The 16,200-nt window shown below is 45.0% G+C and overlaps 1 protein-coding gene across 1 annotated transcript in view; it reads left to right on the forward strand.

The window, feature by feature from the left end:
- The window catches only part of Ercc5 (ERCC excision repair 5, endonuclease), a 28,983-nt gene extending 14,381 nt beyond the window's left edge, over positions 1-14,602 (forward strand). The window contains 8 exon segments of the mRNA XM_019204578.2: positions 9-224; positions 1,876-2,123; positions 2,450-2,569; positions 2,700-2,913; positions 3,947-4,091; positions 8,672-8,872; positions 9,491-9,575; positions 10,435-14,602. Of these exon segments, the coding sequence (XP_019060123.1) occupies positions 9-224; positions 1,876-2,123; positions 2,450-2,569; positions 2,700-2,913; positions 3,947-4,091; positions 8,672-8,872; positions 9,491-9,575; positions 10,435-11,034 (1,829 nt within the window). The 3' untranslated portion in view covers positions 11,035-14,602.
- The last annotated feature ends 1,598 nt before the right edge of the window (positions 14,603-16,200 follow it).

A 16,200-nucleotide genomic window follows, 5' to 3' on the forward strand; every position in this document is an offset into this window, starting at 1 on the left:
TTCCGAAGTCGCCGGCGGGGCGGCCGCTGCGGCTTCTGCCTTCGACGATGCAGCGCCTGCTCCTGCTCGTGCCGAGGAGCCTGGGAATTTCCCCCAAAACGCCCAGGAACCGGAGAAAACTCAGCCTGCGGGCCAGCGGTTCATTTCAGTTCCGGAGTCCTTGGAGCCGGCGGGAACCGACTCGGAGGAGAGCGAGTCTGACTCTGAGGACAGCGAGTCCGACGGTGGGTGCCCTCTCCTTTAGGGGTGCGGCCCGGAGGGACCCCAAGTCGGAGACCCTTCAGGTAGCCCCGCTACGGACGGGAGGGAAGGGAGGCCACTTCCAGCGACGCCCAGCTGGGACTGGAAGCCTGGCGCCCTGCTTGGCTTTTGTTGAAGGGAGAGGATGCCCTGGTTGAAGAAGGTAAAACTAGCTTATTGAATTTTTTTTTTAAATTTTGAAATAATTGCAAGCTTTAAAAAGTAGAAAGAATATTACGGAAAAGTCTGGTTCCTTCATACAGAGCTTCACTGCGTGGCATTCTTGCCACATTTATTTTACTGTGTCTTCCGTCCGTCCGTCCGTGGTGGTCGTGCTTTCTGTCCGCTACCCTCCATCTGTGTCCTGGGGTTTGTCAGGTTTAGTCTGAAGTTACCGTTGCCCCTTTGTAATGAGTATTTTGTGGAAAGGAATTTAGGGGCCATGAAAATAACGCTACACAGGAACAAACCTTCCACTTATTTGCCATCCCATTGGTTTTTATCCGAATTAATCGCTGTTGTGATGATTGCCAAACGGTGATTTTCTCGCTCATCTTCCGTAATGTTTGCTAGTCAGCATCCTGCTGTAGGGACGATCGTTCCATTCTCATTTTTTCAAATTCAGTGTAGACTCTGGACTTCGGTTTTATTTAGTGAGTTACATTCGGATAATGTCGAAACTCACTTTGCTGCCCTCATTGTCTGAGCTGGGCCAGTGGGGTCCTCTCTAAGCTGCTTCCTCTGGCTTTTCACAGCTCCCTGTTTTATTTTAAGCATGTCCTAGATTTCCGGGCTTATCTTATACATACTCTGCCCAATCCGTTGCACCAGCAGCCTGGTCCTTGCGGTGGGGCCAGGTGTTCAGAAACCATGAGCTGGATGCTGGGTGTGCTCACCACAAGCCAGGAAACGTTTCTGTACACACACAGCACACAGCACACAGCACAGCATTTGTATCTGTTTCTATGCCTGTTTATTAAGATCCATGAATTCACATTGATACCCATGATTCAGTCCAACATCCCAGGAGTTGTTCCAGCCTCCTCTGTCTTTTACATTTTTCCTAACAGTGAGAAAACTTTCTCCCCTGTTCTTCTGTGTGTTTGCTTATGGGCTGCTTTTTTTATTTTAAACTTCACTCCATCCCACTGTCTCCTCCCTGGCTCAGCCCCTTCCTCTCCTAATTATCTCCTCAAATCCAGCCGGATTGGCCTTACCTACCTAAAAAGATGAGAGGAGGGAAAGAAAGCAGGAGAGGAAGAGCTGTTTCTCCTGACTACTTTGTAGGATTCTTTTAGTTTTAGTCTTTGCTTTAAATATACCAAAATAGCATTGAAACACTGAACAATCTCTGATTGTCTACGTACTTGTGCTTTGATAATTCTCCTTTTTGAACCCTTAAAACATCAGCTAGCTTAGAACAGATTTGTATAAAGCTAATATTAAAATCTTTGTGTTTGGTTTCTACTTTCAAAGGCAGTTATCTAATTGAAAAGGCTTCTCTTGAAGTTACAGGCATTTGTGATTAAATTATTCACTAGTAGCGTGCTATTTACATGTTTTCTTTTGAAAAATCTGTATGGTTTCTGGATGCCCGTTACCTGTAGAAGAAATAAGTTTATTATTTTGGTGCAGGGAGTTTCATTGAAGTGCAGAGTGTGGCCAGTGATGATGAACTTCAGCCTGACTCGGACGGAGCTTCCGAACTCCCCCCTGAACAGCAGGAAGAGGAGCCAGGAGGAACTGAGGAGGGAGAACCCACTGATGATACCCAGAGCCTCCTGCATGATGGCTCGGAAAGCCAGGACTCAGGCATGGAGCCACATAAGGAAGCTGCGAGAGATGAAGAGGACTCGTTCAACGAATGGCAAGATATTGATTTGGTAATAATGCACCGCTGTGTTTTAACTCTGTTGCCAAGAAGCCAGGATGAGTAGCTTTTGAGTTTTGGGCAGTGTTTTGGTTATCTCTTAGCTGTTCACAGTGCGTCTTTCTGCTGGCTGCTCCTGAAGGTTACTACCTGGGGTAGACCCCACTTTCCCTGTGACTTAGTGAGGAGACTCAAAAGAAAACGGCAAAGTTTTGCTCAGAAATCCAAGAGGAGTACTTCCTAAGGAGGAAAGGCTTGTTGGATGTTTCAGCCAGATGAAATGCTGGCTTGAGCCCAACTGGATGAATATACTCACACACCAAAAAAACCATGTTGTAGGAGGAGCTGGACACCCTGGAGAGTGAACTTTTAGCACAGCAGAATTCACTGCACGCTCAAAAACAGCAGCAAGAGCGGGTGGCGTCCACTGTCACAGGACAGATGTTCCTGGAAAGCCAGGTAGGTGCAGTGCCCTTCCTCCTGCCCAAACTCCTCGGCGCATGCGCCCAGTGACTGCGGAGGCGCTGCTCCCCCTTTTGGTCAGGGCCGGTCCTGCATTTCCCCGGGGTCACTGTGTCTGTTGCTTCAGGAGCTCCTGCGCCTCTTTGGCGTCCCCTACATCCAGGCACCCATGGAAGCCGAGGCCCAGTGCGCCATCCTGGACCTCACCGATCAGACTTCGGGAACCATCACTGATGACAGCGATATCTGGCTCTTCGGAGCACGGCATGTCTACAAGAACTTTTTTAATAAAAACAAGTTCGTAGAATATTACCAATATGTGGACTTTCACAACCAATTAGGTAAGACTCCCAGGATAACTTTCTGAAATTTACCGTGAATTTTCTCCTGCTTGGGGAACTAAATTGGAAATGGTAGATCCATACAAGTTTTCAAAGACTTGCTTATTAGAGGAACAGGCTTCTTAAAATTAGACTTCCAAGGTTAAAATCTGAGTACATGTCTGGCTTTTCTGCAGACTGATCATCTTGATTGGTTGGTTGACCAGTTGCCCAGATCTCCCGGGAGTGGGAGAGACAGGAAAGCAGGTGAAGTCTGCCGGGCCTGCATTGTCCGGTGGTTGTCTGAGTGACTCCTGTGTGCGGTTATGCCTGACCATAGGAAACAGCAGAAGTTGAGGCAGTCTAGGGAGAGAATCAGGTGATGAACAAATACATTGTCGTAATTTGACCGTTGGCAGCGTGGAGCCTATGGAACAATCCAGCAGGAAAGTGAGAAGCGAGCTGTAGTGAGAAGTGTGTGCTGTGTCCAGGAAGGACTTTATTCAGAGGCACCCTTAGGGCAGGGGCCTAGCAGGTGGTGGGAGAGGCGGAAGCTTGCGCTCCAGGGAAATGAGGCAGGGTCATGAGGGAGGACAGGTGGAAGAGGTGACATCGGAGAGTGGGAAGGGACTCAGGTGAGACTTCTGAGCAGCTGGTGGAGTGGCCTGGCTCTCAGTGACAGGAGAGGCGGAGGAGAGAGCAGAGCGGAGCAGGAAGAGAGGACGCACCCTGGTCTGGATGTGTGAGGTTGAGGTGCCTACTGGGATGGGGGTGCTGGCTGGGTGTGAGTGGCTGTGGGGTCCAGAGGTGCAGGCTGCAGAGCTTCCTGGAGGTCAGTGGTGGAGGAAATTGAAAGCTGTGATGCCTGATGACAGTACAGAACGTCATTTAAAAGTCATCTACTTTTGAATCATAAGAAAATTACCTTTGGCTATTGGCTGAGGATGTGTATACACACAGTTTATACAATGAAGTGTTTCTAAGTGCTGCATAAAAATCCCTATCAAAGAAGTATTAACAATAATGGTGGTCATTATTATTAATAATCTTGTAGGGTTGGACCGGAACAAATTAATAAATCTGGCCTACTTGCTTGGCAGTGATTACACCGAAGGAATTCCAACTGTAGGTTATGTAACCGCTATGGAGATTCTCAATGAATTCCCAGGACGTGGTCTGGACCCCCTTCTGAAATTCTCGTAAGATTTCATTTCTTTAATTCAGATGTTTTATATGTATTCAAATTAGCAACCTAGAACTCTTTCTTAAATCATGAGCTGTCAGTAATCATTACGCACCGAGAACAGGGGAGGAGTATGGTTGAGGTTACTGCAGTTCTCCTGAGATGGGACTCTGTTTCCTTCTTTAGCCTTCATAGCGGGGTCTGAGCTGCTGTTTCGCTCAGTTGGATGCTGACCGAGTGGCCTCTGTGTGTCAGGCACCATGCAGGCCCTGGGTAGGAAGGCTGCTATGGAAGGCCCTGGTCTCTGCCCACCAGCAGCTCCTCGAGACGTGAACAAAATAGTACTGGCTCATGTGTGGCATGCTGAGAAAAGCCAGCCAGCGAAGAATACGGAAAAGCAAGGCCAGGAGCTTTAGTCCCAGCCGCCATCCTGTTTCTCACCCATGAGTGTCATGACAGCCAGCAGTACAGCCTTGCTCTGTCCCCAGCCCAGAGTTGTGCTGTCCTTGCGGACAGCTTTTCAATTTGGGGGACTCTGGTGAGGGTCACCAGGAGGTCTGGACAGCGGCACTTGAGGGCCGAGGCCAAGGCGAGCCTAGTGCTACAGCGTCTGCCTAGTGTGCATAAGACCCCAGGTTTAGCCCTGGAACCGCTGAAGGCAAGTAAAATTCTTTCTTTAGGTTTGCCCTCACTGGCGTCTGTTGTTTAAAGTTTGAAATATGATTTGCTTGCCATAAAACCGATCCTTTGAGTTTTTTTTATTTCCCACTTTAATGTTTTTATTAGTCCACATTTGCAGTACGGAATGATTACACCCCTCATGCACGAAGGTGCACCAACACGACAGTCTTAGTCCCTTTGATTGCCTTCCTCTCCCATCCCGTCCCTTCCCCTCCCGCCATCTCCGGGTCCCTTTCCTTTTTGCAACTGAGGTGAAAAAGTATCTACTACATTCCATTAAGGGAAGCAGCAGGTTACAAAACAGTTTCTGGGGCACTGCCAGGTTTTTATTTCCAAAAGCGCATTGATGTGTAGCGAGAGGAGGGAATCATGAATGCATGGTGACGTGAAGAAGTGGTGTTCGCTCAACTGACTCGATCTGTCCCCGGGAATGAGGTGCTGAGCAGTTTGCTTTTTGTGAGAGGAGTTTTTGACTTGTGCTAGTATGAAATGTCCTAAGTGGAAGAAATGAAGAATTGCCACAAATACGTCCGGTGATCATATGTTAACGAGCGTGATTATAGTAATCATTTCACAATGTATGGTTTTGAATGTCAAGTCGCGTTGATACCTTAAATGGATGACTTTTTTTGTCAGTTACAGTCAGTGAAAGTGGACAACTCAGTATATTCATTGCATTGTGATGGCATCTTTTGAGCAGCAGTTCATGACGAGACACTCGGGTGGAAACTGAGTTAATTTAATTTAGAGATCAATTTTGTCTCCAGTGTTTGAAATGTTCTTGTCTGAGGACGTGGCAATTAGAATCACTGAAATGGAATGAGAGGTTATTGTAATGACCTCTGTCCGGTCTTAGCACACACAGCAGTATCTCTCATTTAATAATGCTTTTTAGGAATCTCTACTCCCACTTTTCTTAGGGTTGAGGAAATTCACATACCATGGCTAAGTTATTTGATAGCTCCTAGATCACTGACTGCGGGTTAATAACTTGAAAAACTACAAATAACTTTATTATACAATGAAATAAAGACATAACAGAAAAATTACAAAGTATGTATTAAAAAAGATTACAATTAATATTTTGGGTTAAATAATTTTAGGATTTTCTCTAACATTATCCTCCAAATACACACACACACACACACACACACAATATTAGTATAAGCGTATGTATACATTTTTTTTAACAAGAGTGGAACAGTGCTACGTTCTTTTTACAGTCAGCTCTAGCAGGTTTTGCGTTTCATCTTCCAGCTCCTTGAAGCCAGACAGGGCAGTCTCAGCCCTGGCCGGCTCGGGAGGCTGAGGAGGAACGCAGAGCGAGGGCCCGAAAGGTCCCTTTCTTCCTTTCCTGTTTTCTTTAGCAGATCCCAGCCTGTCATTCATTCTTTCAAGGGGGGATGCTTTGGGCCAGCGGGCTGAGTTCAGTCGCACCTGTGTTTGGCTGGACCTGGACGGTGTGTTCTTTTTATTTTCCCATGAAGTTCATTGGTACATTTTAGGAATACAGTACAGTTCCAGTCATCATGGGGATCCTGTACCTTTACATGATGCATCTCTGTTCTCATTTTTCCCCATTCCCCTGCCCTCCTTTCAACCCCTCCACCCTTCCCTATTTACAAATGCTTTGTTTCCCTTCTTTCCTTTCCCCTACCCCTCTCACTTCTCTCCTACTCCTTTAGCCCTTTTGTTCCTATTTCGCATTACTGGATGGTGTGTTCTTTAAAAGAATTTTATTGTTGAGCTGTCTGGAGTTTACATTTAGGGACATTTCACACACAAGTAAGCTGTTGATTCTTGTGAGGAGCAAAGGCGAGCTGAGCATAGCGGACCCAAGATTTCCCAAAGCCGACTGGATTGGAGTACTAGCAGTTCCCCTCCTGGGTGTGAATCCTCCGCGTTCTTCACAGTTGTCACCCCTCCCTGCTGTGTCCCCACAGCTAGGCAGGTTGACAGGCAACCAGTCTTTGTTCATCTCAGTGAGTGCCAGGCCCTCTTGCTCTAAGAAGTAATGTTTTTTGGCTTGGTGAGCTCAGTGTTTTAAGGAGATTCTCTTAGCTGCCAATAATAATTACTGTCTCAGAGATGAAAATTTACAAGGAGAGTGGGGGAGGATTATAGGCATTCCCCCAGTGCCCTCTTGGAAGCAGGATTATAAAGTATATTGTTTGAAAAAAAATTTTTTTGCTACTGCAACAAAGACTGCAATTAGTTTTTCCAACACCAGGTGGCACTCTTGCAACGGGGAGATGAACGGAGCTGCGCACTCTCAAATTCCTAATACAGTACTAGCTAGCCTTCCTCAAGCCGCCGTGCTGAGATGTAGGTGGTTTTTAATAGGGTCCATTGAGTGCACTGATTGGTGAGGATTATATTTATGTTTTTAACCGCGATGATATTTATTTTTCCCAAAGGTATAAATTTTTAATTTTTTTTCCTGTTGGTGCATCACAAACTAAATAAAACCTTGGTGGCATCAGACGGCAACAGCCCTTGATTTTGCTCACGAATCTGAAGTCAGGCCCCGTGGGAGTGTTTTGTGTCTGTTCCGTGTCGGCTGGAACAGCTCAGCTGGGCTTGTGGTCTTGTCCACGGTGGCTCACACGCATGTGGGCTGGGTGGTGCTGTCGCTGAGAGAGCAGGCCGGGGAGCTGTGGGGCCTCTCCCCGTGACTCCCCATGCACCTGGCCTTGTGCACGCAGGGCAGCTGCTTCCAAGAGCAGCTATTCCAGGAGGCAGGAAGGGAAAGTGGACACCATTGTCCCAGGCCCCGTACAGCTCCACTGACTGACTACTATCCGGCCGGCCAGAGCCTGCCTGACCTCCCGTCCTGGTGGGAGGAGCGCCCAACAGTATGCGGTTTTCCTTAAGCCACCATAACAAAATAGTGTTGGAATGAAAAGAATTGAAAAATGGGTTAAACAGAAACAAGCAGCTGAATTCTTGCTTGGAACAGTGCCTCGCACATAGGAAAATAGTTTCTTCTATTATTTTTTAAAAATCTGTTTACTCTTCTTTTTCTACGCATATCCTTTCCCCCGGTTGGTGTCATACTTTGTGTTGAGTAATGTTTTACTGGATATTCCTGGGTCCGTCACTTAATTTGACTAGGGGTAAACAAAGCGGACGCATTACTTCCCCATTAGCGCTGGGAGAGAGCCCCAGAGAAACTGTGCATCCTGAAGTATGGGAAGTAGGAGTGAGCGCTCTGGGGAGGAAGGTTTTGTCTGAGTTTACCAGCTCCAGCTGTGAAAACTTGAGCAATTATGTTTCAGTTCAGTTTCCTCATGCACTGACGGTAACCACAGGATTCTGCTTGTATGGGTACCGGACCCATGAAATATATATACATACATATATAGGGAAGGGGATTTAGCTCAGTGGTTCCGCCATCTGCCTTGCAAGCACAAGGACCCAGAAAAAAATTAGTACATATTTGTTATATATAGTGATCACATTCATTGTAGGGAATTTGTACCTGTACACATTATATATATATATATATATTTGTTGTTGTTTTTGTTTGTTTGTTTTTTGAGACAGGGTCTCACTATGTAGTTGAGACTGACCTGGAACTCACTACGTAGTCCATGCTGGTCTAGAACTGATAGTGATCTTCCTGCCTCAGCCTCCCGAGTGCTGGGATTACAGGCGTGAGCCACCACGCCCGGCCCCCATGAAATATTTTAACACAGTACCGAGTACAGTCAGCTTCCATGGATGTCTGCCATCACTTTACCTGTGGCTAGCAATACTAAAAGTAATAAAATGAGTCTTCCATCCCGCGTATAACGGGTGCTGCAGTTAGGCCTTGAATCTCCATCGCAGAGTTTTAAGTTTAGCGCTTTGTCTCTAGTGGGTGAGTTACGACGTCTTACTGCTTCATCCGTAATTGTTGCTTTTACATCATAGAGCGTGGTGGCAGGAAGCTCGGGAGAATCAGAGGATAAGACCCAACCCTTACGACACCAAGGTGAAGAAGAAACTGCGCAAGTTGCAGCTCACACCTGGCTTTCCCAACCCCGCGGTGGCAGATGCATACCTCAGACCTGTGGTGGACGACTCGAAGAGCTCATTTCTGTGGGGCACCCCCGACCTTGCCAGAATTAGAGAATATCCTTGATGTCCTAAAACATAAGAGGACATTGAATCATACATGTGTTCAGTTTCGAACTTACAGAACATCTTTTCCATAACATCTGTTGTCCTAAGACCACAAATTCCTTTTTTGCCTCCCCTCAGAGGGAAATAGTAAAATCATCACAGAAATAACCACATACTTTGGCATTGTTTATTTGAAAGACAATAGAAAAAATGATGAACTTTGGTCCTTTTATTACTGTTTTTCCATTCTGTGCATTTAAATAATCATTGGAAAGAAGTTTAAAGAGTTAGAATTAATTGAACTCCAATTTATTTTTTGTTTCAAAGAAATATATACAATATCTAACATTTGCTTTTATTTTAGGTTAAGCTTGTTTTTCCTAGTCACTAGTTCTTCGTGTCCTAAAATGTTGAGTAATTTCATTAGAAGAGTGAAAAGAACCTATTGCAAAATAATCATACTGGGGGAATTTTTAAAATTGCTGTATTGTTTTGGTACTTTCACCTTTACAAATATGAAAATCTTTGGAGGTCCAGGGATTGGAATCATGGGTGGGTTCTTTGGACCTTTTTATTTATCAGTTGTTTCAATTCTTTCAACAATATTTCTGTCTTAACTGCCTGCATGTTTTGTCAGCGGTATTTCGGCTGGAGCAGGACCAAGACAGACGAGTCTCTGTCACCGGTACTGAAGCAACTGAGTGTTCAGCAGGTAATCATGGTGGCTCTTTCCTAAGCTCAGGGAAGAGCAGACTTAGTAATCTGTGATTGGCAGCTGTTCAATGCCAGTTAGTTCTTTTATCTGAGGGCATCTACGTGCATTTTGAAACGATATTTTGAACGAAGAACAGAGGAAAATAGTCTTCATTTCTGCTATCTCTCTCAGGGCTGGACTGAGGTATCCTTTTCTGCTCATACTACTTTGAGAAACACCAACCTAATAATCATTTTCACAGTAAGGTGTATCTCCTTAAATATATTGCCCCCTTGGAATTATTTTCATTTTTTATTTTATTTATTTTGTTTTTGAAACAGGGTCTTGCTATGCAGGTCAAGCTGGCCTTGAACTCACTGTGTAGTTCAGGCTGGCCTCGGACTCACAGCGATCCTCCTGCCTCAGCCTCCTGAGTGTTGGGATTACAGGCGTGGGCCACCACACCTGGCAGTACGCATCCCATCCGACTCAGAGCTGGACGAGAAGAGAGATTCTCATATGTTTTTTAAACAGCAGACAGTATGATTTAGATACAGACTCTGAAATTTTACTGCTCCCAAGAAGATGATGATGTATTTGGTGGCAGAAAAGTATTTAACTCTTTGAGTACCTCAGAAGAGATTTCCTATTTGATACGTGAACTAAGAACTTACTTTCTAGAGTTAGTGGAAGTGCTTCAAGCCTGACTTACAAATTACTTAAACTTACTGTCTAATCATTGGGAAAGAACCGCCTTTTGGGAGATAATGAATTAATATTCTGCACACTAGTAATCCGATGTGAGAGATCTGGGTTGAGCTTGTTAATTTGGTTTGGAAACTTCACTTATCTGACTTCTCATTTTATTTTATTTTAGACACAGCTCCGAATTGATTCTTTCTTTAGAGCAGCTCAGCAGGAGAAGCGAGATGCTAAACGCCTTAAGAGCCAGAGATTAAACAGAGCTGTGACGTGCATGCTGAGGAAGGACAGGGAAGAAGTGGCCGGTGAGATGGGAGCCGCTTCTGTTGCTGTGGAGAAAGAGGAGAAAGAGTCTGAGATCCTTGATGAAGTAAAAGGAAAAACGCAGAAGAGACGCCTAGCGCAGGAATCAAAAGAGGTGTCCAGCATGACAGGAAAGCGGCTTTCGGAATCCGAACAAGAGAGCAAACGGGGCGGGTTTCTGGGGCACACCTCCCTCTCGGATTCACCCGATGCGTCTTCCCGTGACGATGCCAGGAGCTCATCTTTGGGGAACTTGCGAAGGAGAGAAAAGGCTGAAGACTCACACATGAGCTCTCCGGATTTGCAGGACCCAGGGCCAGAAGTCCCTGTGCAGGGCTGGGATGTGACCAGCAGCAGCTCTAGTGACAGCGGCGGGGAGAAAGCCGAGGCTGTCCTGGTGACCGCCAGACCTGTGTTTGGGAAGAGAAAGGGGAAACTGAGACACAGAAGAGGAAGAAAATGGAAAACCTAATTCAAAAGTACGCATTCCCTGTGATGACGTGGAGCAACATTTTCCGATGAATTCTGTTGTGAGGACATTGTAAGATATATTTGTGCAGTCTTTGTATTTAGTGTGTGATAGGAAAAAAATAGACGCTAAGCTGGACACAGGTTTCACTGTTTTTTTTTTCTGGTATTTTCTACTTCATCGAGTATTTCCTTGCGTTCACAGGGTTTGTCTCATGCCTTTATCTTATAATGTCTGCTACTTTCTGACCACATTTAAAAACTAACTTGCATCGATTGGCACTCTCAGTACGCATCCCATCTGACTCAGACCTGGGCGAGAAGAGAGAGTCTCGTCTTGTCGTCCGCGGTAGTGGCGGTCGGTGCTCCCCACTGCTTGCCATTTTCCCTCAGGCTATGCTTAAATGGATGGCGGGAGGAGACCTCTGCCGGAGTGTACTTGAAATATATGTTTGCTGTGGCTTTAGCAAATAATTAGGAAACCTAAATGGGGTACATCATACTACTTAGCATTAAATATATGGGAACCTCTGTACCATAATATTTGCTTTTAAGATACTTCAGTTTTCAGAAGCTGACCTCTGTGTAAATGGATTTGGAGGCTCAGGTCTATAGTTAAGCTAGAAGGATGTGCATCCATTTTAGGGGTGACTCGGGCAGTTCATTATTGTTGACACAGGTGTTGCAATTGCTCCTGCTGAGGCTGCCCAGAAGAGCTACTTTCAAACTACTGGTTGCTTAGAATTAAGAAATATCCAAGGATGGTACTACCATACCCTTTGAGCCTGGGGTCTTCTGCCTTCAGAGTTATGTCAGCTTTTTGTCACTGTGACAAAATACCTAAGAAAAATATACTTAGAGGAGGAGAGATACATTTTGACCCAGGGTTTCAGGCATTTCAGTCCATGGTTGGCCGGCTCCATTCCGATGGGCTTGTGATGAGACTTCGGTCGGGTGTTAGCCTGTGATTTGTTGAGATGGTGTCTTGCCAGTTTCTTAGAGGCCTTCAGAGGATCTTATCTCAGTGTAAAGTACTTTTATCTCAGTATCAAGAGAGTCTGTGGTAGAGCAAAGCTGTTTACCACATGGCAGCCAGGAAGTAGAGGAAAAAGCCGGAGAAGAAGTGCTGCGGAACATAAAATGACCTTGAAAACTACTGTGCCCAGTGACTTTTCTCATCTAGTTAGGCCCCACCTCCTACTGGGTCTGCCGAGCCAGGCACTGAACAGTTAATCTACTTGTTGAAGTTAAGAGCCCTCGCTTCTCAGCCTCTCAGCCAGCAGTGAAGCCTTCAACACAGTGAGCCAAATGGATCCCAGCTCCGCTCCTGTTCTCACGGTGCAAAACGCATGCAGTCCACTCCCAAGAGTTCCCAAAGTCAACAGTTCCAGCAGTTGCTCAAAAGTCTAAAGTCTCCTCTGAGACTCAAGGCAACTCTTAGATAGGATCTTAGTCAAAAGGCTGAGAAGCAGTGAGTCCCTGTAAAAATCAAAAAGCAAGTTATAGACTTCCAGGACACAATGGGATAGGGTGATCATTCCCACCCCAGAAGGGAGGAGGAAGGCGTAACAAGGAAGAATCGGGCCTAGAACAGACCAGAGCCTAGCGAGGCAAGCATCAAGTCCATAGCTGTGTGTTCGGCGTCCGGGGCACATGATGATGTGTTGTGGGCTGCCAAGGGCTCGCCTGGCCCCATCAGATGTCCTTGCTGGCTGTAGCCCACCCAACCTCTCCTGGGCTGGCTGTGCTCACTGCTGCTTTCCCTAGCAGACATACCACCTTCTTGGCATCTCCAACTTCCTGAGGACTTCTTTGCAGCTTTGGTCTCATTCTCAGCTTCATGCGCCACCTGCTCGGGGACTGCCCACAGTGACTGACCCTGTCACACATTGCTTGGCCTCCCAGGCCTGCCTTTGAGATCTGATGGGAAGCTCGGTGAGCCTGTAATTCTTGCACACCTGCAAAACCAACACCACGTGGATGTTTACAAGGTCTGTCGTTAGGGGTACCAGTAGCTGCACCCACTTGGATCATGGTTGCTGTGGCGTCTGCTCAGGCAGCATTGCAATAAAATGAATCTTGGGAAACAGCTTTCTGAGGGGCCCTGTGGCAGCAGAGTGCCTTGATCCTCTTTTCTCAAAGCACAGTCTGTCAAGCCAGTTTACACTTAAATGTTTAGCTTGTGATTTGGTGGTGGTGGTGGTGGGAGATCTGACCAGTTCCTGAGAGGCCTTCAAGGGATCTTTTATCTCTGTGCAAATTACCTCCCCCTGCCCCGGCTGGTCTCAGAATTGTGCCTCCTGCCTCAGTCTCTCAGGTGCTGAAATTGTAGCATGTACCACCATACTTGGCCAATACTTGCCTTTTTTTTTATGGTGCTAATTCTTCAGCAACCACACCTTCCTCAGTTCCAACTTTACATGTACTTATTTTCTGGACAGCCTATACATTTGTCAAATCTTTCTGTTCTGCTTTTGCTCATGAGTCTCACTACCAGCAAATGGCTAAAAGCAGCCAGGAATATCACAGCCTGAATTCTGTGTTGCCTTGAAATTTCCTCCAAAATGTTAATGGCCCTATTAACTTTAAATTTAGCCTCCCATGGATATTTAGGACATGGACAAGATATAGGCAAGCTCCTTTACTCAGGAGTTGGGCCAGCCTGAGCTGGTGAAGTGGTTGCCACCATGAAGTTATTCAGAGCTCCAGGTTTAGCCATTCCTTATGATGTTTTATTTGAATTGTCTATACTGGGTGGGTGACTACACCCCTATTTCAACCTGCTGAAAGGGAGAAGGATGACAGTTCAGGTCAAGCAGAATGTCTTACGTCAAGTGTGACTAGAAAAATCACTTTTCCATTTTTGTTGACATAAACCGAGTATATGGCAATACGTAGTTGTGCTCAGAAATGTAATTTCTGCCTGGTTTGTGTGCCTAGGAAAGGGAAAGATTGGATCACGAGAAGCATAAGCTGCATGATATTTATGGAACAGTTTGACAGTACAGTATCTTCTGTTCTCTTTTTAAACTTGAGGACCAGAGGAAAAAGTTTTCTAAAAGAGTAGAAACAAGGTGAGAGCGTTTAACTTACTTTGCCAAATCTACCCACCTCGGGGACTGTCCCAAGATGGCGGAACAAAGCTGTATTGAGATCACTTTAATGTACTAGACAGGACTAGGCATCAGAAAGCCCAATTTTGGTTATCCCTGTCAATAATGAAACCTGCTTAGTATGTCTCTTGACTTCTTTGTCTACAAAATGGAAATATAACATGCACAGGATAGTATATGTGCAGTGAATATTGTAGGTTTACAACATTCTAGAAAGTACAAAATCCCAAACAATGCAAACTGTTATTCATAGGAGTTAATTTTGGTCAAAGGACATTCTCTGTCTTTTGAAAACAAGAATAAAGATTTACTTGATGAATAAAAACCATGCCTTTTTCAAGGAGTTATTTGAAAGATTATGGTATCTTCAGTGCTGGATTTCTTAAGAATCTCCAAATCAAATATCAGGATAATGATATATATTAACAAATATCAGGATAATGATCCTTTCAGCTACACTCAACAGTGGAAAAAAGTACATAGAGATCTGCTTTTATCTCTAAGCCCTTTATAAGCAGAACTGTGCTTCTGTTATAAAGCAGAAAAGCAGGTTTTTAAGCACACACACACACACACACACACGCTTCTGTTGGACAGTATGAGCTGTCAAGGAAGCCAAGAATTGTTGCATTGTTGACAACTGGTGAAGGGAAAGAGAAAGAAGCTAAGAAGCCACAGAGAGGACAACTGTAAGGGTATCACAGAGCTTCAGGCAAACTGTTAGAACTAAAAAAATCAAAGGAGAGTGGGGCTGGCAAGGCAGCCAAGAATTGAGGGCCCCTCAGGAAGAAGGCACGAACAAGAAAGCCCGACGCTCGGCACTGACCTTACAGCAGAGCATTTGCTGATTATGCTGTTTGTTTAGCACAAGAGGCTAATAGAAGAATGTGCTGGGCATGAAGGTGCACGCTTGTAATCCCAGCACTAGAGAGGCTGAGTTGAAGATCATCACAGAGTTTGAGGCCAGCCTGGGCTACATAGTAAGTCCAAGGTCAGTCTGAACTATACAGTGAGACCCTGTTGGGGGGGGGGAGAGGGAGGATTTCAGTTGATTCTCCTGAAAAACTGGCTTCTAGCAACAGGGAGGAAATGGAAACTGTAATGTTACAAAGACTGCACCCCAGATTTGAATCTACTTAGTCCTGACTGGGTTGAGGGTGTCTCCCCTGCTACCTATTAAAATACCTTCTGGGAGCCATTCTAGAGGGAGACTGGAACCTCTACAATTTTGAGTACATAATGTCCAGCATTAAGTCAAAATTTACCAGGCATACTAGGATATCCAGATATTGGAGTTATTTGATTTAGACTTAAAGTAACTGTGTTTGAGAAGATAAAAAACAGATAAAGAGAATTACAGTATAGAGCTAGAATCTATACAAGTGAGCCAAACAGAACTGAAAAATAATAAATGAAGCAAAGAGGACCAGGGATTTAGCTCAGTGGCACTGCACCTGCCTGGCAAGCACAAGGTCCTGAGTTCGATCCCTGGTATCAAAAAAACTAAAGCTAAAGCTAAATAAATAAAGCAAAGAACTCCACATAGGAGTTTAATGGCAAATCTAAGATAATGAAAAGATTAATGAGTTAGAAGACAATTTTATAGAAAAGATATACGATGATCATGAGATAAGTTAAAGGTACCTCAACTTGCTTTTTGTTCTTTCTCTAAGGCTGAATATACATATGTGTGTGTATATATATTTATGTATATTTATAGACAATTTATCTATTTTTGATGGACACGTGAGGTGATTCACTATCTTAGCTATTGTGAATAGCATCACAATAAACATGGGAATGCAGGTATCTCTTGTGTGCTGGCTTCATTTTGAACAGATAAATAGCCAGGAGTGGGTGGGGGATTTGGCTCAGTGGTCCCGCTGCCTGCCTTGTGAGCACCAGGGCCCGAGTTTGATCCCTGGTACCACACACACACACACACACAAACAAACAATAGCCAGGAGTGAGATGACTGAATCATATGGTAGTTCTCTTTTAGGCTTTAGTTTTTTTAGTTGCTGTTTTACAAATTGTTTTTGCTAATTTATTCTCCC

Source organism: Fukomys damarensis, unplaced genomic scaffold (assembly GCF_012274545.1).
Source record: "Fukomys damarensis isolate Sample0158 unplaced genomic scaffold, DMR_v1.0_HiC HiC_scaffold_6, whole genome shotgun sequence".
Taxonomy (NCBI): domain Eukaryota; kingdom Metazoa; phylum Chordata; class Mammalia; order Rodentia; family Bathyergidae; genus Fukomys; species Fukomys damarensis.